This window comes from Anolis carolinensis, unplaced genomic scaffold, assembly GCF_035594765.1.
Source record: "Anolis carolinensis isolate JA03-04 unplaced genomic scaffold, rAnoCar3.1.pri scaffold_8, whole genome shotgun sequence".
NCBI lineage: Eukaryota > Metazoa > Chordata > Lepidosauria > Squamata > Dactyloidae > Anolis > Anolis carolinensis.
This window is the reverse complement of record NW_026943819.1, coordinates 25,096,250-25,121,403: the sequence shown is the minus strand read 5'-3', so window position 1 is coordinate 25,121,403 and position 25,154 is coordinate 25,096,250. Positions and strand designations below refer to the sequence as shown.

The 25,154-nt window shown below is 40.4% G+C and overlaps 1 protein-coding gene across 2 annotated transcripts in view; it reads right to left on the bottom strand.

The window, feature by feature from the left end:
- The window catches only part of LOC100564612 (zonadhesin), a 180,895-nt gene that overhangs the window by 50,245 nt on the left and 105,496 nt on the right, over positions 1–25,154 (bottom strand). For both annotated transcript variants that reach the window (XM_008119521.2, XM_062960921.1), the window contains exons 44-58: positions 23,847–23,939; positions 22,631–22,804; positions 20,956–21,111; positions 17,995–18,115; positions 17,569–17,786; positions 15,059–15,310; positions 13,355–13,546; positions 11,612–11,836; positions 10,176–10,325; positions 9,935–10,038; positions 8,329–8,546; positions 6,292–6,512; positions 4,873–5,019; positions 2,714–2,878; positions 1,464–1,615 (exon numbers count right to left, since the gene is read on the bottom strand). In XM_008119521.2, the coding sequence (XP_008117728.2) occupies positions 1,464–1,615; positions 2,714–2,878; positions 4,873–5,019; positions 6,292–6,512; positions 8,329–8,546; positions 9,935–10,038; positions 10,176–10,325; positions 11,612–11,836; positions 13,355–13,546; positions 15,059–15,310; positions 17,569–17,786; positions 17,995–18,115; positions 20,956–21,111; positions 22,631–22,804; positions 23,847–23,939 (2,588 nt within the window). The remainder of the gene's footprint in view (positions 1–1,463; positions 1,616–2,713; positions 2,879–4,872; positions 5,020–6,291; positions 6,513–8,328; positions 8,547–9,934; positions 10,039–10,175; positions 10,326–11,611; positions 11,837–13,354; positions 13,547–15,058; positions 15,311–17,568; positions 17,787–17,994; positions 18,116–20,955; positions 21,112–22,630; positions 22,805–23,846; positions 23,940–25,154) is intronic.

Here is a 25,154-nt window from a genome sequence, read left to right as displayed (position 1 = left end):
GTGGGATACTTTATTGAATCAAAAACAACTTTTCAAATCTGTGACACTGTTTTCCCCGATTTTGGTTTTTCAGAACTATCAGGAGTGATGGTGCAATGGTATACAATACATAATACTTTTTTTTTTCAAATTTACAACACATAGAATAAGGCTGTGTGGAAGAATGATTGCAAGAATTTTCAACATAGTGCCAGTATTGCTCAATTGCTCAATGCCAATAATTGCATGTTTCCATTTGCTTAAACAACATACCGTATATACTCGAGTATAAGCCGACCCGAATATAAGCCAAGGCACCCAATTTTACCACAAAAAAACTGGGAAAACATTGACTCCAGTATAAGCCGAGGGTGGTAAATTTCAGAAATAAAAATAGATACCAATAAAATTACATTAATGGAGGCATCAGTAGGTTAAATGTTTTTGAATATTTACATAAAGCTCAAATTTAAGATAAGATTGTCCAACTCTGATCAAATCAATCTCATCTTCTTCAATGTAAATGTGCTTACGTATCCTTTTAATAATAAGAGAAAAATAATACATGTAATAATAATAATAAATACAGAAAAATAATACAAGTATTAGTAAATAGAGTAAAATAATAAATGCAATAATAATAATCATATCAGAGTGAAATAATAAATGTATTAATAATAATAAAAATAGAGTAAAATAAATGTAATAGTAGCAACAATAATAGAGAAAAATAATAAATGTAATAATACCAATAATAATAGAGAAAAATAATAAATGTACCATATATTCTCGAGTATAAGCTGACCCAAATATAAGCCAACCAGGACCCTCAGCCGAGTATAAGCCGAGGGGGGCTTTTTCGGTCTTTAAAAAAGGGCTGAAAAACTAGGCTTATACTTGAGTATATACAGTAATTGCGAGGAAGGAACAGGCTGACATGATAAAGTCTTTTGTCAGATAGTGAGCTTTTTCTAGTGCTTTCATGACGAGATATTCAGAGCTGGTTTACCATCGCTTTCCTCTTAGACTAAGAACACTTGACTTGCTCAAGGTCACCCTTATCTCCTAAATCCTAGTCTAATGTTCAAACTAGACCAGTGGTTCCCAACCTTTGATCCTCCAGGTGTTTTGGACTTCAACTCCCAGAAATCCCAGCCAGCTTACCAGCTGTTAGGAACAGTGGGAACCGATGTCCAAAACACCTGGAGGCCCAAAAGTTCCCAAAAGTTGGGAACCACTGAACTAGACTATGTTGCCTCTCATTTCTAGGATATCTCACACTGCATTAAGGATCTGGGAAGTTTTGGTTCAATCCTCTGTTTCAAATTTTCCAAGATCTATCTAAGAGGTGATGCAGAAAATATTGCCAGTATGGTAACATGTTCAATTCAGCACTGACAATATAATCAATTCTGCACTGAGCGAGGAATGGACTTGATAGTCCATAGGGTCTCTTCCACCTCTATGAATATTCTGTGACAAACCTCTGGGCAGAGAAAGGCTGTTGGGCTGAAGGAGCTGTAGTTTGCTGGACAGTAGAAACCGGCAGCACATGGTCCGGTAGGAGAACTCAAACCCATGCCGGCACAGAAGAATCCTGGATAGCAGGGGACACAGCAATCTGGAGAGGAACCTCCTGGAGATAGAAGGGGGAGGAAACCATGGGTAGATATCATCCTAGTCATCAACAGTAGGTGGAACAGAGATAGTGGTTTTCGGGTGCACTAAACATATTATAAGCTCTGCTAAACCTGTTGTTGGTGGACTAGAATTTGTAGATACGAGGGCTATCCAGAAAGTAGATTACGTTTTGGAATTAAAAATGAACAAAGTATAGGAGAAAACATTTATCATATGCAGTTGAAAGCCAGACCCAAATACCACTTCTCATAGTCCCCATTGAAATCTAGGCACTTCTCATAGCGATAAAAGAATTTGGAAAGTCCTTCCCCACCAAACTTTGCCGCTTGGCTTGTGTCCTCAACCAGGCGGGCATTCCTTCCTGCAGCTGCGCATATGCATGCGCACAGCTTTCTCCCATACTCGTCCTGGATTGCTCTTCTGTTTTTCAAATGCTTGCAAGGAAGGTTATGGCAACCGGTTTTTGGGACAGGAAAGGTGTGCTTCTTGCAAAACCTTAGAAGAGCGATCCAGGACGAGCGTGGGGGAAAGTTGAGCGCATGCACATGCACAGCTGCGGGAAGGGATGCCCGCCTGGTTGAGAACACAAGCCAAGCGGCAAAGTTTGGTGGGGAAGGACTTTCCAAACTCTTTTATTGCTATGAGAAGTGCCTAGATTACAATGGGGACTATGTTGAGAAGTGGTATTTGGGTCTGGCTTTCAACTGCATATGGTAAATGTTTTCTCCTATACTTTGTTCATTTTTAATTCCAAAATGTAATCTACTTTCTGGATAGCCCTCATATATTCAAATTCAACACGTTTATCTAAGCTTTCTTCTGATCAGTTGAAAGTGTTACAGGTGGCTTTGGTTCACAATCACCCAGCAAGGCAGAAAGAGTGCTTGGCGCAAGACGACCCACTGAATTTCTTGGCCATGTGAGGACTTGAACCCAGATCTGTCAAGTCCTGTCCCAACCCTCACCAACCACTACACTGGCTCTCCTTCCTTGAGGAAGAATGATGTTTTATAGATGGCTTTAGGATTGCTGTCTCTGGAGAAGGGGAAAGTGACAATGGATTGAGATGGTGAACCTAAGATGTTCTTCTTACCTGTGGAGTTATTGAGAGTGCCCACTGGGCAGGCGACAGGGGACCGGGTGCCTTCTGGACAATAGTGTCCCCGTGGGCAGGGCCCGTTGAGGGGAAATTCAGGCGTGCTTTGTGGCACAGCATCAGGAGCTCCTCCAGCACAGTAATACCCAGGGGAGCACATGCCTGCGATGCAGAAAACAAGAAGAAAGTCCAATCTGGGTTCAGATGACTATTATAGTATTGAAGTTCAAGCAGTGTTTATACAGTAGAGTCTCATTTATCCAACACTCGCTTATCCAACGTTCTGGATTATCCAACGCATTTTTGTAGTAAATGTTTTCAATATATCATGATATTTTGGTGCTAAATTCATAAATACAGTAATTACTACAAAGCATTACTACGTATTGAACTACTTTTTCTGTCAAATTTGTTGTATAACATGATGTTTTGGTGCTTAATTTGTAAAATCATAATCTAATTTGATGTTTAATAGGCTTTTTCTTAATATCTCCTTATTATCCAACATATTCGCTTATCCAACGTTCTGCCGGCCCGTTTACTTTGGATAAGCGAGACTCTACTGTATATAAATTTGGAGGGGGGGGGGCAGGATAAATAGTTGGGGTGGGCATCCCCTCCATGGACTGTACTTGATTATACTTGATTGAACATTGGCCACCATGTACAGTAGAGTCTCACTTATCCAACGTTCTGGATTATCCAATGCATTTTTGTAGTCAATGCTTTCAATACATCATGATATTTTGGTGCTAAATTTGTAAATACAGTAATTACTACATGGCATTACTGTGTATTGAACTACTTTTTCTGTCAAATTTGTTGTATAACATGATGTTGTAAAATCATAACCTAATTTAATGTTTAATAGGCTTTTCCTTAATCTCTCCTTAGTGCCGCAGGGCTCCGTCCTGGGCCCGATTCTGTTCAACATCTTTATTAACGACTTAGACGAAGGGTTAGAAGGCACGATCATCAAGTTTGCAGACGATACAAAACTGGGAGGGATAGCTAACACTCCAGAAGACAGGAGCAGAATTCAAAACGATCTTGACAGACTAGAGAGATGGGCCGAAACTAACAAAATGAAGTTCAACAGGGACAAATGCAAGATACTTCACTTCGGCAGAAAAAATGGAAATCAAAGATACAGAATGGGGGACGATGCCTGGCTTGACAGCAGGATGTGTGAAAAAGACCTTGGAGTCCACGTGGACAACAAGTTAAACATGAGCCAACAATGTGATGCGGCTGCTAAAAAAGCCAATGGGATTCTGGCCTGCATCAATAGGGGAATAGCGTCTAGATCCAGGGAAGTCCTGCTCCCCCTTATTCTATTCTGCCTTGGTCAGACCACACCTGGAATCACACTGTGTCCAATTTTGGGCACCGCAGTTGAAGGGAGATGTTGACAAGCTGGAAAGCGTCCAGAGGAGGGCGACTAAAATGATTAAGGGTCTGGAGAACAAGCCCTATGAGGAGCGGCTTAAAGAGCTGGGTATGTTTAGCCTGCAGAAGAGAAGGCTGAGAGGAGACATGATAGCCATGTACAAATACGTGAAGGGAAGTCATAGGGAGGAGGGAGCAAGCTTGTTTTCTGCTGCCCTGCAGACTAGGACACGGAACAATGGCTTCAAACTACAGGAAAGGAGATTCCACCTGAACATCAGGAAGAACTTCCTCACTGTGAGAGCTGTTCGACAGTGGAACTCTCTCCCCGGGGCCGTGGTGGAGGCTCCTTCCTTGGAGGCTTTTAAGCAGAGGCTGGATGGCCATCTGTCGGGGGTGCTTTGAATGCGATTTCCTGCTTCTTAGCAGGGGGTTGGACTAGATGGCCCATGTGGTCTCTTCCAACTCTACTATTCTATGATTCTATGATCCTTATTATCCAACATATTCGCTCATCCAACATTCTGCTGGCCCGTTTACGTTGGATAAGTGAGACTCTACTGTAGTTGAAAATGAACTTGGAAGTACTTTTTGTTCTGATTAGTTTCATCAGTTGGAAGATTGGAGAGTTAAGATTGAGAAGTTCCTGCTGTGAGGATGACTTTGGCCACCTTCTGTTTTTTAAAGACTGATTTTTTAGTAGAACTTGGGAGAAGGAGGTCGAGTGAGGATTAGATTGGATTAGGATCCTCAAAACAGCTTCTTACCATCAGGTTCCCAGTTTGCGTGGCCAGTGCAATAACTCCCAACTGGGCATGGCTTGCATGCATTCAAGGAGAGCGCCCCCTCCAGGGTGTTGAGTGTACCAGCAGGACATGGAAAGGGGATGGCCGTCTGGAGCGGACAATAGTAACCTGCCAAAGAGAGAGTGGGTTATAGGGGGCTTTGCATACGTTTTAAAACATCTCCAACAAAACTGAAAGGACTTGGCACTGTGGGCTGGAAAAGTAAGGAGGGATTATTTTCTGGGGTTTACAGTTCCCATAATCTCTTAACCAATGTCAATCATGGGAAGACTCTGTGTATTATAGCCCAGAAATATCATTTTCCCAACAAGTAAAGAATAAGAACAATACATCAAGGAGATAATAGATAAGAAAGAGGGTTAAGAATACTTACAGTAGAGTCTCACTTATCCAACGTAAATGGGCTGGCAGAACGTTGGATAAGCGAATATGTTGGATAATAAGGAGAGATTAAGGAAAAGCCTATTAAACATCAAATTAGGTTATGATTTTACTAATTAAGCACCAAAACATCATGTTATACAACAAATTTGACAGAAAAAGTAGTTCAATACACAGTAATGCTATGTAGTAATTACTGTATTTACAAATTTAGCACCTAAATATCACGATGTATTGAAAACATTGACTACAAAAATGCGTTGGATAATCCAGAACGTTGGATAAGCGAGTGTTGGATAAGTGACACTCTACTGTATTTGGAACTTGTCCAAGCCAGCATACTTCCTGCTCTCCAAGATTTTTTTATTGTGTCAGAAGTGATTTGAGAACATACTGCAAGTCGCTTCTGGTGTGAGAGAATTGGCTGTCTATAGAGACTTTTCACTCCGGTGACTCATTGTGTTAAAGCGCTGAGCTGCTGAACTTGCAGACCGAAAGGTCCCAGGTTAAAATCCCAGGAGCGGAGTGAGCACCCGCTGTTAGCTCCAGCTTCTGCCAACCTAGCAGTTCGAAAACATGCCAATGTGAGTAGATCAATAGGTACCGCTCCGGTGGGAAGATAACGGCGTTCCATGCAGTCATGCTGGCCACATGATCTTGGAGGTATCTACGGACAATGCCGGCTCTTCGGCTTAGAAATGAAGATGAGCACCAACCCCCAGAGTCAGACATTACTGGATTTAACGTCAGGGGAAACCTTTACCTTTACAGAGACTTTGCCCAGGAGTGCCTGATGTGTTACCATCCTGCTGGGAGCCTTCTCTCATTTCCCTGAAAGTTAGAGCTGACAGACAGGAGCTCACCCCATCTCGCACATTCGAACTGGCAACTTTCAGGACATCAACCCAACCTTTATGTCAGCAGTCCAGCCAGCACAAGAGTTTAACCCATTGCACCACCGTGGCTCCTATCAGATAAATGCACTCTATAGATCCTTACCTCGGGGGCAGCTGAGGGGCTCCACAGTGCCAGCATCCTTGCAGGCTGTTCCGGCTGGGCAGGGAAGGCAAGTGCTTGCCCCAACCATAGGGCTGAACATGCCAGGTTCACAAGGAATCTCCAGGCCAGTGCCCTCAGGACAGTGGAAGCCTCTGGGGCATCTGTATCCATGGATCCCATCATGGGGACATGGAGCAGAATTACCTTCCAGGCAAACATAACTGTAGATATCACAAAGAAATATATAAGTTTTTGCTCATATTCTCGATAACTGCTTTTAAAATAGAATGTTATATGGTCAGGGATGATGTAATGGTTACTGAACTCAGTCACAGTGTGGCACCAGATTGCAATGGACATATTAATTCAAGGAAGAAAAGGTGGACAATTGGCATCAAAGCGCAATGGATATATTAATTCAAGGGAGGAAAGGTGGACAATTGGCTCCAGAGTGCCGTGGATATATTCATTCAAGGCAGGAAAGTTAGACAATTGGCACCAGAGCACAACAGATATATTAAATCAAGGCAAGAAAGTTGTGCAATTGGCATTAAGCTAAAGTACTGAACCCAGCAAAGCACAAGGGATATATTGTTTTGAGGAAGGAAATTGGACAATTAGCATTAGGCAGAAGTACAGAACTCAGCCTCAACGTGGCAGCAGAGCACAATACATTCAGGAAGGTTGGACAATGTTTAGCATTAGGCTGAAGAACCAAACAAAGCCATAGTGTAATAGCAGAGTGCAGGGATATATTAATTCAAGGCAGGAAAGTAGGACAACGAACCTAGAAACTGGGGTTTAAATATCAGGTCAGCCATGAAACCCACTGGATCACCTTGAGGTTCACAGTCTTGCCTTAGAACAGTGGTTCTCATACCTCACAACCTCTGAGGATGCCTGCCATAGATGTGGGCGAAACGTCAGGAGAGAATACTTCTAGAACATGGCCATACAGCCCGGAAAACATACAACCCAGTGGTTCTCAACCTTCCTAATGCCATGACCCTTTAATACAGTTCCTCATGTTGTGGTGATCCTCAACTACAAAATTATTTTGTTGCTACTTCCTAGCTGTAATTTTGCTACTGTTATGAATCGTAATGTAAATATCTCCTATGCAGAATGTATTCACTGGACCAAACTTGGCACAAATACCTGACATGCCCATAATTAAATACTGGTAGGGTTGCGGGGCGGATTGATATTGTCACTTGGGAGTTGTAGTTGCTGGGATTTATAGTTCACCTACAATCAAAGAGAATTCTGAACCCAACCCACAATGGATCTGCACCAAACTTAACACACTACCTACATGACCAACATTGAATACTGGTGTAATTGGGGGCTGCTTTTGAATTCTGGGAGTTGTAGTTCACTAACACTCAGAGAGCAAGGTTGTTGTATGTTTTCCGGGCTGTATGGCCATGTTCTAGAAGTGTTCTCTCCTGACGTTTTGCCCACATCTATGGCAGGAATCTTCAAAGGTTGTGAGGTATGGAGAAATTAAGCAAGGAAGGTTTATATATATCTGTGCAAAGTCCAGGGTGAGAGAAGAACTCTTTGTCAGTTGGAGGCCAGTGTGAATGTTGTAGTTAATCACCTCAATTAGCATTGAATAGCTTCATCTCCTGGCTTCCTGTCTGGGGGCATCCTTTGTTCATAGTCGTTAGCTGCCCTTGGTTCCCATGTCTGGAACTCTTCTGTTTTCAGAGTGTTGCTTCTTATTTACTGTTCTGATTTTAGAGAGCACTCTGTACCAAACTGGTGATGGAACTAGTAAACTTGCCACAGATATCCCACATGCCAAACTTTGAATACTGGTGGAGTTTCGAGGGGACTGACCTTAGACATTGGGAGTTATAGTTCACTCATATTGACAGAGCAATGTGCACCCAATTCATGGATCTGGACCAAACTAAGAAAATCATGGGATAGCTTCACCTTAGTGATACTATTGGCCAGAAATGACTTGAAGGTATAAAACAACAAATTACGTTTTCAGTTTGAAAAGCAGCCCTTGCTTCTGCCACTCACCCTTCATTGCATGGTGCCATCTGGGAAAGATCGGACATCCCTGATTGGCGGCAGTAGAGTCCTGCTGGACACGGGAGACACTCTGGCTCTGCCTTCAGGCCCAAAGATGGGGAGAAGGAGCCTGGTGGGCAAGGAACAGGGAAGCCGGTCCCATTTGGGCAGAAATGCCCAGAAGGGCAAATGTCATTTCCCATCAAGAGGACGATGGAAGCATTCACCTGTCCAAGCAAAAAGGGAAAATAAAAATATTTAAGAAGTAACACGTTCAAAACAAGAAAGAGAGGAATGTCAAAGGCTTTCATGGCCAGAATCACAGAGTTGTTGTGTGTTTTCCGGGCTGTATGGCCATGTTCTGGAAATATTCTCTCCTGATGTTTCACCCACGTAACCTCACAACCTCTGAGGATGCCTGCCATAGATGTGGGCGAAACATCAGGAAAGAATACTTCTGGAACATGGCCAGACAGCCTGGAAAACACACAACAACCCAAAGAGAGAAATATTTATTTTTGCTAAAGTTGCACATCTATAGTTTTGCTGTTCTAGGTTCCTATAATACGCATGTCTTAGGATTCCCCCAACCCCACCTCCTAAGAAGTGGAAATTGCAACTGCATATAAGGGGAAAAAAATACTTTTCAAGCCTTTTTGGTCACAGTTTGGAAAGTTATTGTATATACTCGAGTATAAGCCTAGTTTTTCAGCCCTTTTTTAGGACTGAAAAAAAAACCCCTCCTCGGCTTATATGTGGGTTAGGGTCCTGGTGGGCTTATATTCAGGTCGGCTTATACTCAAGTATATATGGTATATTTATTATTTTTCTCTATTATTATTGATATTGTTACATTTATTATTTTACTCTATTAATTACTATTATTACATTTATTGTTTTACTCTATTATTGTTATTTTTACATTTATTTTACTCTATTATTATTATTAATACATTTATTATTTTACTCTATTATTAGATTTATTATTTTGCTTCATTTATTATTATTATTATTACACTTATTATTTGACTCTTATTATTAAAAAGATACATAAACACATACATTGAAGAAGATGAAAATAATGATTTAATCAGAGTTGAACAGTAATATCTTAAATTACAGTTTGATGTAAAGATACAAAAACATTTAAACTACTGATGCCTCAATTAATGTAATTTTATTGGTATCTCGGCTTATACTGGAGTCAATGTTTTCCCAGTTTTTTGTGGTAAAATTAGGTGCCTCGGCTTATATTCGGGTCGGCTTATACTCGAGTATATAAGGTATGTTTTTGCACTAAAACACAGTATCTCTCATCCAGCATGGCCAATGACTGGGAGATTCTGGGAGCTTTGGTCTAATGTTTTGGAGCTATGTTTTTCCTTGAGATGATCCATGTGGGGCTATCAACACAGAGGAATATAACAAATTGTGTCAGGGCACAGCAATTCTTAGCCTTTTCCCATATCTTGCAGCTTGTGACAAGGAATTTTTAACCTCCGTGAAGATACATCCAAAATAGTAATGACACCTTCCTTTTTTGGAACAGTTTCTCCCCTTGGGCAGTGTAACGGTGAGAAGTTTCTTCAACCTGTTTTTTGTTATTTCGACTCACCCGGTGTCTAATGGGAGTCGGGTTGGCTGCTCCCTTGGTGCAGAAGTAGCCTTGATGGCAAAGACCGGTAGGTTGGGACAGTCCAAGGGATGAGCAATACATCCCTGAAATGAAGAGGAAAGAAAGCAGTTGCTGTGGGTGAGCAGCATTTCCTGAAATGAGTGGAAACCTCATTCTTTTTTGTTCTATCACCCTCTTTTTTGTATTAGCCAGATATTCCTTGACTTGGGTCTGCACTTACCTGCAGGACAAGGTTCACAGTCAGATTCCTTAGCAGCGCCAGCTTTCGGTCTATATGTTCCCTTGGGACAAGGGTGCTCCATGCCCGATTCAGTGCCTGGAAGGCAAAAATGCCCAGGAAAACATGGCACGGGAACCTGGATAGCAGCACCTACAAAAAAGAAACGCAGCTTGGAATCCTCTTGGCAACATTTATTTTATTGAGAGAGTGGAGAACAAAATTTCCAGCTCTGTGTTCTGAGACTCTCTCTTTAATGATTCATGTAAAACATGGCTCTTGTGCAAAACCACTAATTGTATATGAAGGATATACATTATAGCTGCCTTTCTTAATTTTCTTTTACAAGTTTAGTTTCTCCATGAGTTGAGCCATTCATGCTTTTGGAGCAGGCATTTCTCTATATACAGTGCTGTTAATGACTTCCTTATCAACAAAATCTGCCCCAGGTTTCAATGTGAACATTCAAGGAGCTACTCAAGGAGTTGAACCTGTTCCAGGTCCAAGCACCTGGATAGCTCCTTTACAATTCAGACTAAAACCCAGAGCAAACCTCTCCCAAAATTGTGCTTATTAGAACAGATAAAATTCCAACTACAGACCTCATGGATTACGCAACTGACAAATTATATAAGAAACTGTGGCCTTCCTGTCTCCTGCACCTTAAATGATCAAGTAAAAAAGAGTGCCAGACAAAGAATTTTGGACATAGAAGCACAGAAAGATATAGCTACTCTCATTCTCAGTGGGGTCGCCAACCTAAAATGGCTGAGCCAATATAAATGTACCTTCCAAATTGCCAACTATCTAAAAATCCAAATGCCAAAACACTTTAGGGAGGTATTTACTCGAGCTAGATTTGATCAGCTTGATACAATGGTTAGATATAGGAGATTCAACAACATCCCTTATAATGAATTATTCTGTGTGGAGCACCTGAAATTGGGGATTTAGCACATATATTATTTGACTGTAAATTGTATCAGAAGGTGAGAGATTTGTTTCTTGGTCCATATATCAAATGGACAATGCACTGGGAATCACACATCAGAACAACGTACTTTATGTGCGGTCAAGATTCAAAAATAACATATAAAACGGCTCTGTACTTGAGCAAAACAATACGATTGAGATCCACATATGTGGGGCTGATTGGGGTAAACTGTAGGGGTGACAATGACATATAATGTACACACTCAGTTTTATTATATTTATTTATTTATTGTATTGTTACAAGTGTTTTATTTAATATTTGTATAGAATGTAACCAGGTCTTTTCGAGCCTGGTTGTTTGGCTTGGTACTTTGATATGGCCTAAGGGATAATCAATAAAAATGTTCTTCTTCAGAGCAAACCTCACCAGCCACTATCCCCAGGTACATAAGGAGGAGAAACTATCTTTGACCAGAATCATGCACGCAACCCTCCAGTATTCTTACTTTCATTGGATGTGTCACAAAAGAACCCAGCAGGGCAGAGATCACATGATTCTTTCCCTTCCTCTGATTGGTAGGTGCCTTTCTTGCATGCCATTGGAGCCACAGATCCCTCGAGGCAGTAATATCCAGATGGGCACCAGTGGGAAGGTGGTGTGGCAGAGGACTGACCCGGTGGGCAATAATAACCAGAGGAACATGTCCCTTCGGGAGCAGTCTTCCCAAGCCCTAAGAGTAAAGAAAACAAGTTATTTATTTATTTAGTTACTCCTTATTGTTTTTAAATCAAGAAGTGGCTCAAAGCATTACCAAATGGCCAAAATTCCAACAATATAAACCAGTGGTTCCCAAACTTATTTGGCCTGCTGCTCCCTTTCCAGGAAAAATATTATTCAATGCCCCCTGGAAAGGGGGCGTGGCTTAGAGGGGGTGGGAGTGGCTCCTGCTCAAGAGGGTGGGGCTGAGCCTCTCCCCTAGTCCAAGATGCAGGGCTGGGAGGAGGAGGGGAGGTGGGCGGGGCCACAAATGGGCGGCCAGAACTGGGATGGGCGGAGTTATGAGCTCTGAGGTAGGGCTGAGCTTCTATCCCTGTCCTGCGGTGCCTGCCAGGACACAGGGGGCAGGGCTAGAGGAGGGTGCCTGACAGGGCTGAACCTCTATACCCTGCCCCCGTGTTCTAACAAGCGCCTCAGGGGGGGTACATGTTAAAGTGGGAATGATTGTATATAGAGTTGTTTAAATGTAATTGAGTCATGAATGTGCAATGTGTGCTGGAGATTGCATCATACACTGTGTGCTGCCTACTATGCAAGTGTGTAAAGGGTTAAACTTGGATTGCATCAGACAGCAGAGACTGAGATAAATAGCCCTCTACTTCCTATCTTTTTCTCTCTGTTCCTTCCCGTGTGTGCCTGTGTGAGAGCTGTGTATCGTCTTGTGAGATTTCCATTCGTAAGTAAGCTTTTGATAGATAACTGAAGACTGCAGCGTCATTATTTATCCAGAGCTTCCTCATCAGTGACTTCTGCTGCGTGTGTGCCTAGGAAACCACTCTGATATTGGGTTATGGGCCCAGATGTCCCAGGTTTGTCTCATGCCTTGTCTCACACTCTTGGGAAGAGGCCCCGCCCCGCCCCTAGCCCCGCCCTTCAGTCCTAAAAGGTCTCTCAGGAGAGGTATAGAGGCTCAGCCCTGTCTCGGGCTCTTGGAAGGAGGCCCCGCCCCTTCCCTTCTCCGCCCTCTGTGTCCCAATAAGCACCTCAGGAGAGATATATTCTCAGCCCTGTCTCGGGCTCTTGGGAAGAAGCCACGCCCACTCCTCTAGCTCCACCCCTTGTGTCCTAACAGGTGCCTCAGATGCTCAGCCCTGTCTCCTGTACTTGGGAAGAGGCCCCGCCCCTCCCCTGGCCCCACCCCCATGTCCTAATAGGTGCCATCACTGCCCCCCTGGATGGCTGCAGCACCCACCGGGGGGCGGTAGTGCCCACTTTGGGAATCACTGATATAAACCTCAGGCAAATTAAATCAAAGGATTGCCAAACCGTTTGAGATTGGATGAGGGCCAACGTGAAGGCTGACTTTTTCATGAAGTGAATGCAACACATTGAGACATGGCCGACTCCCCATTTCCCAAGGAAGGCACCGCCACAGAGAAGATCCTTCTTTTCTCAAGGAGATGTCCATAAAGATATACCTCACCCCTTTGCATTCCCAAAATGGGAAAAATATATGCACAAATGCCCATACCACTGCAGAAATAGCCAGCTGGGCAAAGTTCGCAGTCAACAGCAGCCCATTTCCCACTGTGGGGATTGATGCTTCCTGGAGCACATGGCGTTGGAGACCCCGTGCCTTTGGGGCAGTAGAAGCCTGGAGGACACAGCTTCTGGTCTGGATGTGAGGATGATGCTTCACAGTAGTAGCCGGCGATGCACATGCCTACAATAGGAGGGAGTTGCAGAGACAACAGCAACAACCATTCACTCATGAACCTCAAAATGTCTGCTTTTAACAGAGATGGAAAGACCCTTCTTGAAAGTCTCATTCTCTCAGCTAAACTTCGCTACCTTACACCAGATTTGCATGGATGGAGCAAAACAGCAGTAACAGAAAAGAAAAGGTGTTTTAAGTACTCAGAGGCACTGTTCTCTTTACTAGAGGAGAAATTCCTACGCTAAGCCAAGGGATGGACAAATCAATCTGCCTCCAGACTGTCTATTTTGTATGTATTTGTAAGGAAGCTAATAACGACTGCCACCACTTTGTAAGGAGCTAATTACGACTGCCACCAATTTGTAAAGATGCAACCACCAAAGACTTCTTTCTTCTTCTTATTCACTTTAGATGGTAGAGTAACTTGATTTATAATATATGCGACAGAGGCTTCGATGTTGGAAAAACAAGAACAAGTTTATTCAGGCACAGAGCTTAGTGGTTACAATATTGTTTCTCACTTAGAGGTATTTTTATTAACAGTTACAATACTAGAATGAGATGAGTCAAACTCTCTACAGTGTCACTTCTTTCTCTGCTACTTTTAAACCACAGTCACCCCTGTGATATATGATCACAGATTCTCTGTTCCTTACCAGGACACAGACTACATTAAATAAGTCACCAAACTTATTTTAGACCGACTCAAAATGAACAATTGAGTCTCCTTGATCACCTCAACCTAGGATCAATCTTCCCTGTGCCTCATCAGAGCACAGACTGACTCTCTTTTTTAAACTCTGCACTTCTTCAACTAAACAGCAGTTGGCTCCGCCTACTTCTCCATGGCAACCAGCCTCTGAGTGCCGAGATGCAATAACTGTAATACTTACCCTTTTAAAACACAAACACACAATTAAACATAACATCTGTAAACCAAAAATTTGTACTTCATTACAGAATTCATTTATGAGTCTGTTACATGCAATTTCCTCATCAGTTTGTAGAGTTCTTAGTGCATAAAATTTGCACTTAGTTTTGTATGACGTTCCCCTAATATTCACATTTTTGTATGAATATTTTGTATGCACATTTTTATACTGAGTGTTTTTTAAAAGCCAAAATGGATCTGAAAATTTGAAAAGGCAATTAAAGAGGGGGAAGGGATGGAGCAATCCTGTTGCACAGAGGTATTAAGCTTTTGTTTTTCAGGATGGCATGTTATATTTGCTTCTTATAGCACAATGCCAAAAAATATACTGAAATTCATTATCTGCTAAGGAAGACTGTTAAAATCCTCAGGAAGAAACCTGTGCCAATTACATAAAAAAGAGACAATTATTTTCTTGGGCAGAAGCCAGAAACAAGAGGCTGGGTGATTAGTACAAGACAAAGTTAGTTTAATGCATCCTGGGGAACTTATCTTAATAGAGCTTCTCCTTGTATCACTATCTCAATTGCTTGCTCATATCCCTATATATCAGAACAATGTGCTACGGAGACAATTGTAGAACTTACCCGAAACACTGGCCAGACCTTCTCCTTGGCAGTAGCTTCCTCCAGGGCAGGAGAGGCAGGCATTGTAGGACATCATTCCAGGTTGGGGGAGAAAGGTCCCAGTGGGGCATGGGGTTGGGTTGCTGCTACCCATGGGGCAGAAATGCCCTGGAGGGCAGAGGTCTCCAGATTCATCATGAACAGGATTGGGTACCCGTGCCTTCAGGGTGCAGTAATATCCAGGCAAACAAGGGCCACTAGGGACAATCAGGCCTAGAAAAGATCATTTTAAAATATATATTTTAAATGTGCATTTGGTCATTCAATAGCCGGAATTGTATACAACTAACTACTCTGTTTCCCCGAAAATAAGACATCCCCAAAAAATAAGACCTAGCAGAGGTTTTGCTAAATTGCTAAATATAAGGCCTCCCCAGAAAGTAAGACCTAGCAAAGTTTTTGTTTGGAAGCATGCCCAGCGCCCGCCAAACAAAACACCAGAACTTGCAGGATTGGTAAATGTACATACCAGTTGTACATGGAAATAATGGTAATAATATATTAAAATGTTATATTATTTATATTTATACAGTAGTTACAAGAAATTCGTGACAGGAGTCATAGTTTGTCTGGTTTGGTTATGTTCGTTTGTGATGACAACTACTGTACAGTATATAATAAATGTTCATTTTTTTGTTCAACAATAAATGTGAATTCTTCTTCATGGAAAAAATAAGACATCCCCTAAAAATAAGACCTAGCACATCTTTGGGAACAAAAAATAATATAAGACACTGTCTTATTTTCGGGGAAACACGGTAGGTTATTGCATGTAGAAATTTACTCAGAGTCTCTATTTGGAAATTTGCCATTTTTTCCATTGGAATCAGTGCCCATAAAAAGACACTGATTATACTCCAGAATATTTTGCTTCATGGAGAGATAATGCATAGTGTATACTCAGGGTGCTTGGGGAACAAGAAACATATGAGCGAGAGCGCAGCTCACAGAAGGCAATATCCCACAGTCTTTTTTGAATAGTGCTATGTCAATACCCGGATGAAATAAGAGAGATGAAGAAAGACCGATAGAAAAAGCTTTTTTAGAGTTAAGCTTGAACCAGTTGTAATGAAATCATTATGGGCTAGATGGTCTTTGGACTGGAATAAAGTTTTGATTGATATTCCAGAATAAGAAACCTGGTATCTTTCTGAATATGTTTTTAAAAACCCACAAAATGAATAAGAGAAACACAGCAAGGAACGTACAGAATTTATCATTCTCCAATATCAGTCTAATTAGACTGATAAGTACATATTTCTACAAATTATTATTATAGTTAGTGTAACTGATAAGTGGCACTCATATTACAAATATCTCATAAGGAATACTTAAACTGTATCTGAATACAGTTTGGAACTGGACATAACTCCAAGGGTATCTAGATGTAGATCAAGCATATTTCTTACCAATTCTCATTTTACTTTTGGGATTACTTTAGGGATCCAATTCATTGAAAATCAAAATCAAGTAAATGTGAATAAGATAAAGGTTATATAAAAGATGAAGATACAAAAAAAAAGAAATGAATAATATCTATGGATGTTGACTACATGTCCTACGTGTACTTGCACCAAATTAAAATAAGTGCAAATACTAAAACAGTAGAGTTTCACTTATCCAACATTCGCTTATCCAACATTCTGAATTATCCAACGCAGTTTGCCTCTCGCCCTGATCCACAGCTGTTTCTCTAGGCAGCAAGGATTGAACTTTTTATGGATTCAATTTCCGACAATGTTGCTACTGTAAGTTCATTTTATGCAATTCTATCTTTATTTGTAGTCAATTTGTTAGTAGTCAATTTTTTTAGACAATGTTTTCAATACATTGCGATGTTTTGGTGCTAAATTCATAGATACAGTAATTACTGCATAATGTTACCATCTTTTGGACTGCTTTTTCTGTCTATTTGTTGTAAAATATAATGTTTTTGGTGCTTATTTTGTAAAATCATAACATAATTTGACATTTAATAGGCTTTTCCTTAATCCCTCCTTATTATCCAACATTTTTGCTTATCTTGTGTTCTACTGGCTCATTTATGTTGAATAAGTGAGACTCTACTGTAATAAGATTTACACATTTCTGTATAAAAGATCTATGAGTACCCACACCCAATTGAAATAAGTGTAAACAATGTGATGAAAATGTATTAAGAAGTAATGATAATAAAAACTATCTTGGGGGGAAAAAAACCAAACAATTCATTGAAGATCCTCAAAATTTAAGGGATCTGTTTCTCCCAGCCCTGTCCCTTCAATTATTTTGACCTAGTGATACCAGGATCCAAACCTTGAATCTTAGAGATACAATACAAGGGGAGTTTTCTCTGCTTTGGGGCCAATTCTGCATCCATTGCACATGTACGGATTCGTCAATAAAATACTGTTTGTATACCATGGATATCCAGAGAGGCGTGCTTAAGACTGCAGTCCAAATCTGTCTCGACTTACTTCTCCTTCACTTACCCGGGTTTGCACAGAATTTGCCTCCAGGACAAGGCCAGCATTCTTCAGAGCTGCTCAGGCCTGTTTGGTTACTAAAGGTGCCATCGGGGCATGGATACTGCTTGGCTATTTTCGTGCCAGAGAGACAATAGTATCCAGGCAGACAATCAGATGGCTTGATCCTTCCCTTTGGAGAAGCTCCATCAGAATCACCTGCTTGGAAGTCAGGGTCACAGAACCTGTTAATAAAACACGGATACAGAATTGAAAGAAATAACAAAGAATGGTTTGATATTTCTGCTGTTTGGATTTGATGTAGAGAAAGAACATCTTGCTGTGCCTTTCATCTGACCTTTGAGAGAGGACAAGGTAATTGTGGAGACTGCAAAGAGAAGCTTTGAAACTCAACACAGAAGGGGATGTCTCATACCAAATGCAATAACTTACTTTCCTGCTGGACACTCTTTGCACAGGCTTTGGCCAAGTTCGTCTTGATATTTCCCAGGAGGACATGGTTTGGGCTCTGAACTGCCTGTGGGACAATAGTGGCCAAGAGGACAGAGGTGGTCTGTTCAGGAAACAAAAATGTTTTATGTGTCATAGTCAGACATACACTAAAGTACACAGAAATCTATAATACGTGTAAAGATACAGTTGTCCTATTACTAACTAATATACAGAATAAAACAATGGTAACAGCCAAATTACAATCCTTACAGGCGCAGGAGTAATACACAAATACAAACTGTTTACAGCATTACATCAAACATTATATTCATGTTTGTATGTTTTTTCAGTAACAGATAAGTATGTTCAATAACTGAGTACAACACTTTAAATTCCAGTATTATCCCATGTAGATAAACATCTTAGAAATGCATGGTCAAAGGAATAAACAACTGTATATTGTGGTTCACACTTTAGATAAATTTATCATAGTCCCATGCAAGTTAATGTTTTGGAGATGCGCAAAAGGAATGTAAACAACATTATAATTTGTCTGTTACCATTGTTTTATTCTGTATATTAGTTCATAGTCAGACATGCCTTCAGCTAATACCGTGTAGTTGAAAAAGGGGAATTATTAACAAAAGACAATCATAACCATCTGTAAGACTTGCTTATAGGAGCCACAAGATATACGAGGGTTGAATGAAAAGCAATGCCTCCACATTCATTACTTCAGTTTGGATGGGAATATTTTAATAAATCAAACGCAGAAATAATCCTTAGAATGTGCTCTTTAACTACCACTATTCACTTTTCAACATAATCACCAGACAACTGGATACATTTCTGCCAACGATGAACAAGTTGTCTGAAACTGTCACGGAAGAAGTCAACACTCTGTTTCTGCAAACAACATCTCACAGTCCCCATCATGCACAGATCTTCTGATAGCCAAGCAAAGCAATAATGTGACCCACACGTTGTTGTGAAATGCCGATTATGCTTGAAATTTCTCTATGAGTGATACGACGATCATCCTGAATCAATCTGTCAACCTTTTGCTTGTGAAACTCAGTGGTTGCTGTCACAGGACATCCAACTCTTTGTTTGTCATGCAACTCAGATGTTCCTACTTCAGCATCTTTAAACTTACTCACCCAATGACACACAGTACTCACATCAATACAAACAGCTTGCATTCTCTAATGACTCTCCTTTGGGGTGACACCTTCTACTGTCAAGAATTCAATGACTGCACGTTGCTTAAGTCTCATTGACTGTCTGCTCAGGGTTCCATACTTCGCACTTTAACAACACAACTGTTCAGTGCTAAAGCTTCCCGCCAAATGGAACTAACAGCAGAGGAGAGTCTACTGAACAAGCCAATATTTATTTATTTATTTATTTGCTACATTTATATGCCGCCCTTCTCACCCCGAAGGGGACTCAGAGCGGCTTACAAATTAAATGTACATACAATATTATTTTAGCATAGTACAATACTGGTAATAAATTACTATATTGTACTGTATCAATATATTGTAATATTATTAGTAATATCACATGTAAAATATAATATATAATTAATATTATTATATTGTATTATTAGTATTATATCATATTACAATATAATATTATGAATATTATAATTATTATATATTATTGTAAATTATATTGTGTATATATATACTGTATATATAAAAATACCAATACCTATATAAAAAATATATATAAAAGCTAATATCTGCCACATACCAGGACTGCCATCTGTTGAGGAGTTACGAAGGTGGAGGCATTACTTTTCATTCAACCCTCATACTTGCTATTAAGACAAGTTATAAATAATCTCAGAATTAGTCATCTCTAACAAGGGAGGATATCTCAACACATCAAATTAAATAAAATGGGAAAACAATGCAAAATACATGGATGAATCGATGGAGAGGCAGGTAGGCAGTTCGATAGTTAAGTAGGTAGGTAGAGTCCAGTTGCCCCTTTCTCTTATCTCTATCTCTGAGGTGAGAAAAGTTACTTTTTGGATGCCAGAATCCCCCAATGGTCATCAACCTTTTGCTTCCTCCTTTTAGCACAGCCTTTCTTCAACTCCTTCCCCAACTCCAAAGCTCACCAGCTGACTTTCCTTTTAGCATAACATCTCCCTCCCTTCACTAGCTTTGCTTATTGAGATGTCTTTGGAGTTGACCTGACAACCCTAGTTTGGGGAAAAATAATAACTGATCTAACTGGACTATTGTGAGGTGCTCTGAATCTGTAAGTAAAGTCAAACTGATGAACAACAAAGCTTGGGCACATTTTTTTATTGGGATGCCTTCACGTTATTTCTGACACAATGACTTTAATGTGATGTTTTAAGAGGGGTGGGCAAGATTTTCTCCAAAAATAACCATCCCTCGTTCAGTTCCTGAGACCTAGAAATTCCTCTCTGTTCTCATTCTCACTTCACAAAAGGCTCTTGCACACAAAGTGGACTCATAGTGCTATATGTTGAAGTGAGAATGATTGTATATAGAGTTGTTTAAATGTAATTGAGTCATGTGTGCAATGTGTGCTGGAGATTGCATCATACACTGTGTGCTACCTACTATGCCAGTGTGTAAAGGGTTAAGCTTGGATTGCATCAGACAGCAGAGGATGAGATAAATAGCCCTCTACTTCCTATCTCCCCCCTTCCCATGTGTGCCTGCGTGAGAGCTGTGTATTGTCTTGTGAATTTCCGTTCGTAAGTAAACATTTTGATAGATAACCGAAGACTGCAGTGTTGTCATTTATCCAGAGCTTCATCGTCAGCTACTTCTGCTGCATGTGCCTAGCAAAGCCACTCTGATACTATAACTGTGCATTTTGGAAAGGTCCCTGGATATCGGTGATGATTTTGTGAGTTGTATTGACCTTCTCAGTTCATGGTGCACATTGCTATGGGTGAAAGCTTTTTCTTACCTGAATCCTGGTCAGTTATGGATCCCTCTGGACAGAACCAACCTTCCATACACAAGCCCTCTGGTGACGTTTGGCCTCGGAGGGAACAGAACCAGCCAGATACACACAGATGACAGTCTTCTGGTGAGCGGCCACCACGGTGGGCCAAAAAGGAGCCTGTGATAAGAAACACATATATGCATGTATGTAACAGAATGATGAACTTTCTAGCATTCATGAGTTATTTCAGGGACAAGGCTAGAGTACATGCTCTTTTGGTAGTTGTATGTTTTCTGGGCTGTATGGCCATGCTCCAGAAGTATTCTCTCCTGACATTTCGCCCACATCTATGGCAGGCATCCTCATATCCTACTTTTTTCAGGTAGGGAGGTTTTCCATCAGCGCCAATTGATGAAAGCTTTTTCCCTCTACTCTCACTTCGACTCAGTACATTTTTTTAGAAAAGCTTTTGGACAAGAACTTTCAAAGTTGTCACGCAATGAACTAATCCAGCATGGACCACTTATTTATTTATTTACAGTATTTATATTCCGTCCTTCTCACCCCGAAGGGGACTCAGGGCGGATTACAATGAACACATATATGGCAAACATTCAATGCCAACAGACACAGAGGCATTTAACATTTTTTTCCAGCTTCACGATTCCGGCCACAGGGGGAGCTGTTGCTTCACTGTCCACTGGTGGCTGTACTTCCTCATTCCTTTCCTAGTGTTTTGCTGGCAGTTTTTATGATGTTGTAAATTAGTTAAATTAGCCTCCCGCATAAAGCGTACCTAAATTTCCCTACTTGACAGCTGCAACTGTCTTTTGGGGCTGCATAGGTCAACAGCAAGCCGGGCTATTTAATGGTTGGGGGCTTAACCCGACCCGGGCTTTGAACTCATGACCTCTCGGTCAGTAGTGATTTATTACAACTGGTTACTAGCCAGTTGCGCCACAGCCCGGCCCAATTGGTCTCAAATTCCCAAATTCATAATCTTTTCCAAATATAAATTCAATTTCACTTTGTTTCCTCATCAAGTTGTGAATCAAGGGTTTTAAGGCACATTTTCCATAAATGTTTTAATAAGCTTTCTGACACCTTCAGAATTAGGAGCAGTCATGGTTAAACTCTTGTGCCAGCTGAACTGCTGACTTGAAGATTGGCGATTCGAATCTGCGAGAGGGGTGAGCTCCTGTCTGTCAGCCCTAGCTTCCCATGCATGGACATGAGAGACATCTCCCAGCAGGATAGTAACACTTCTGGGTGACTTTGTAGATGGCAAATTCTCTCACATCAGAAGCTACTTGCAGTATGTTCTCAATTCACTTCTGACATGATTAAAAAAACTTTTAGCATTTTTCCGAACAAGAACTTGAAAATAGTTGCCTTTTGTGTGTGGTGCGGGAGGTATCAAAGGCTTACTCTGCCAAATCTAGAGCTGTCATCCAAAACATTTTGCCCCCAAAGCTACACTTTAAATCCACTGCACATTGGAAGTGCTGTTCTTGCACCACTGTGAGCTACATAAAGATCAACCATCAGAGGACTGATTTCAAGTCAAATATGATGACAATGAGGATGACGGTAATTATAACAATGCACATTGGATTTGAGACTTTTCTGCATGTTGACTTTAGCATCTGGAAAGTACTGAGGTGTTTTGGCAGCAAGCACCTATCCTCGAACCTACCTGCTGGACATGGAAATGGAGAGGAGCTTCCTTGGGGACAGAAATGGCCTCGAGGGCAAAGATTTCCCAGAGCACCATCTTTTGGGTTGGGGACGATGGCACCACCAGTGCAATAGAAGCCTGCATCACAAGGACCTGATGGAGCAGCCAGTTCTGAAGATGCACAATAAAAACCTAGAGCAAGAGAAGCAAAAATATCTTCAAGCATAATGCTTTCTTGGCTGTCACTAGCAGTACTGTCAGTATGAACTATGATGGGTGCCATCAAGTCATTTCCAATGTGTGGCTGCCCTATCATGAAGTTTTTTGGCACTTCCAAGTTCACCCAATGTGGGATTCCATGGCCAAGCAAGGAATTGAACCCTGGTCTCCATAGTCCGATGTTTAAACTTCCAAAACATGTCTCACTACTACAGGCTATCACTGGGATATTCAGAGATTTACAAAAAGGGGCAAAATTTAATGAAAGTGTATTTTGCCAGTTTCCATCTATATATATAAAAGAGTGATGGCATCATGGAAACCCACAAAACAACAAAACTACAGGACCCCCAACCTCGAAATTTGACGACACAACCCATCATCCACGGCTCTAGGTTGATACAACAAAAAGAAAAGAAAAATAAAGTCCTAATTAGAGAGAGAGGAATAATTGCTTTTATCCAATTGCTGCCAGTTAGAAGGCTAAGCTCCTCCAACTTGGTCTCCTAGCAACCCAATAAAAATAATAAAAAACACTAAAAATAATAATAAACACTAAAAAAATTAATACAATAAAATACTATAATAACAGAAAATAACTAAAAATAATACAAGAAAATAATAAAATATAATAAATAAAAAGATAACTTACAATAAGATTAATTAAAAAATACAAATAACGTCAAATAAAAATTACACAACAATTTTTAACCAATACCACCACCACTTTGCCACAGCAACGCGTGGCCGGGCACAGCTAGTTTTTAATATATAAAACAAATGGTGAAAACTGATATTAAGATTCAGATTCATGAGGCCCCTCCAGATGTCATTGGATTCCAAATCCAAGTCAACACAGCCAACAATTCCTGCTAAGATTTGCAGTTGAACCACATCTGGAGGATCAGAAATCAAGTGTTATTTCAGGGAGCAGAGATGTATAACTTTCTTATCAAGGAATGTAGGTGGTAAGGCCAAAACCTGAAGGTTTGTAGTGAATAGATACTACATTTACCTGGAGTGCAAGGAACAGGAGTAGAAGAACCCTCTGGACAAAATGACCCAACTTGGCACATTTGAATTAAATCAGAATTGTGCCCAGAAGATCCTGCCAATGGAATGAAAAGGACTGTTTATGAAAAGGGCAAAGAAGGGCCAAGATTTTTCATGTTAAAACAAGCAAAATTGTGTACACGATTGATCCAAATTCTGCTCAAGAAAGGCAGAATAACATAGGCTGCATGGTTTATGTAAATCTCTGCCATTTCCTCCTCAATATGAATGGATTAGGCTATTTATTTACTTGTGTTCCTTTTTGACATAATGTATCTTTCATTGTTATGACTTTGCTCATCTAAGGCAACCCAGAGCAACTAGAGGTCCTTTTTTCCTGGAAATACAGTAGCATCTCACTTATCCAACCTTCATTTATCCAGCGTTCTGGATTATCCAATGCAATCTGCCTTTTAGTATTCTGTGTTTTTGTAGTCAATTTTTTCAATACATTGCAATGTTCTTGTGCTAAATTTGTAAATACAGTAGAGTCTCACTTATCCAAGCTAAACGGGCCGGCAGAAGCTTGGATAAGCGAATAACTTGGATAATAAGGAGGGAGTAAAGAAAAGCCTATTAAACATCAAATTAGGTTATGATTTTACAAATTAAGCACCAAAACATCATGTTATACAACAAATTTGACAGAAAAAGTAGTTCAATAAGCAGTAATGTTATGTTGTAATGACTGTATTTACGAATTTAGCACCAAAATATCACGATATATTGAAAACATTGACTACAAAAATGGCTTGGATTATCCAGAGGCTTGGATAAGCGAGGCTTGGATTAGTGAGACTCTACTGTATAGTAATTACTACATAACGTTACCATGCATTGAACTGCTTTTTCTGTCCATTTGTTGTAAAACATGATGTTTTGGTGCTTACTTTGTAAAATCATAACGTAATTTGACGTTGAATAGGCTTTTCCTTAATCTCTCCTTATTATCCAACATTTTCGCTTATCCGACGTTCTGCCAGCCCGTTTATGTTGGATATGCGAGACTCTACTGTATACCTAAGCCAATAATAATAATAATAATAATAATAATAATAATAATAATAATAATAATAATAAAAACTTTATTTATATACTGCCCTATCTCCCGGATGGGACTCAGGGCGGTATCCAATCATAAAAACAACACAAACATTACATAGCAACATAATAACACATTATTAAGCAAAGTAAAATAATACAATTATAGCAATAAATAACACTTACATGCTTCTGAGATATCTGCAAGCATTGACACCATACATGCACA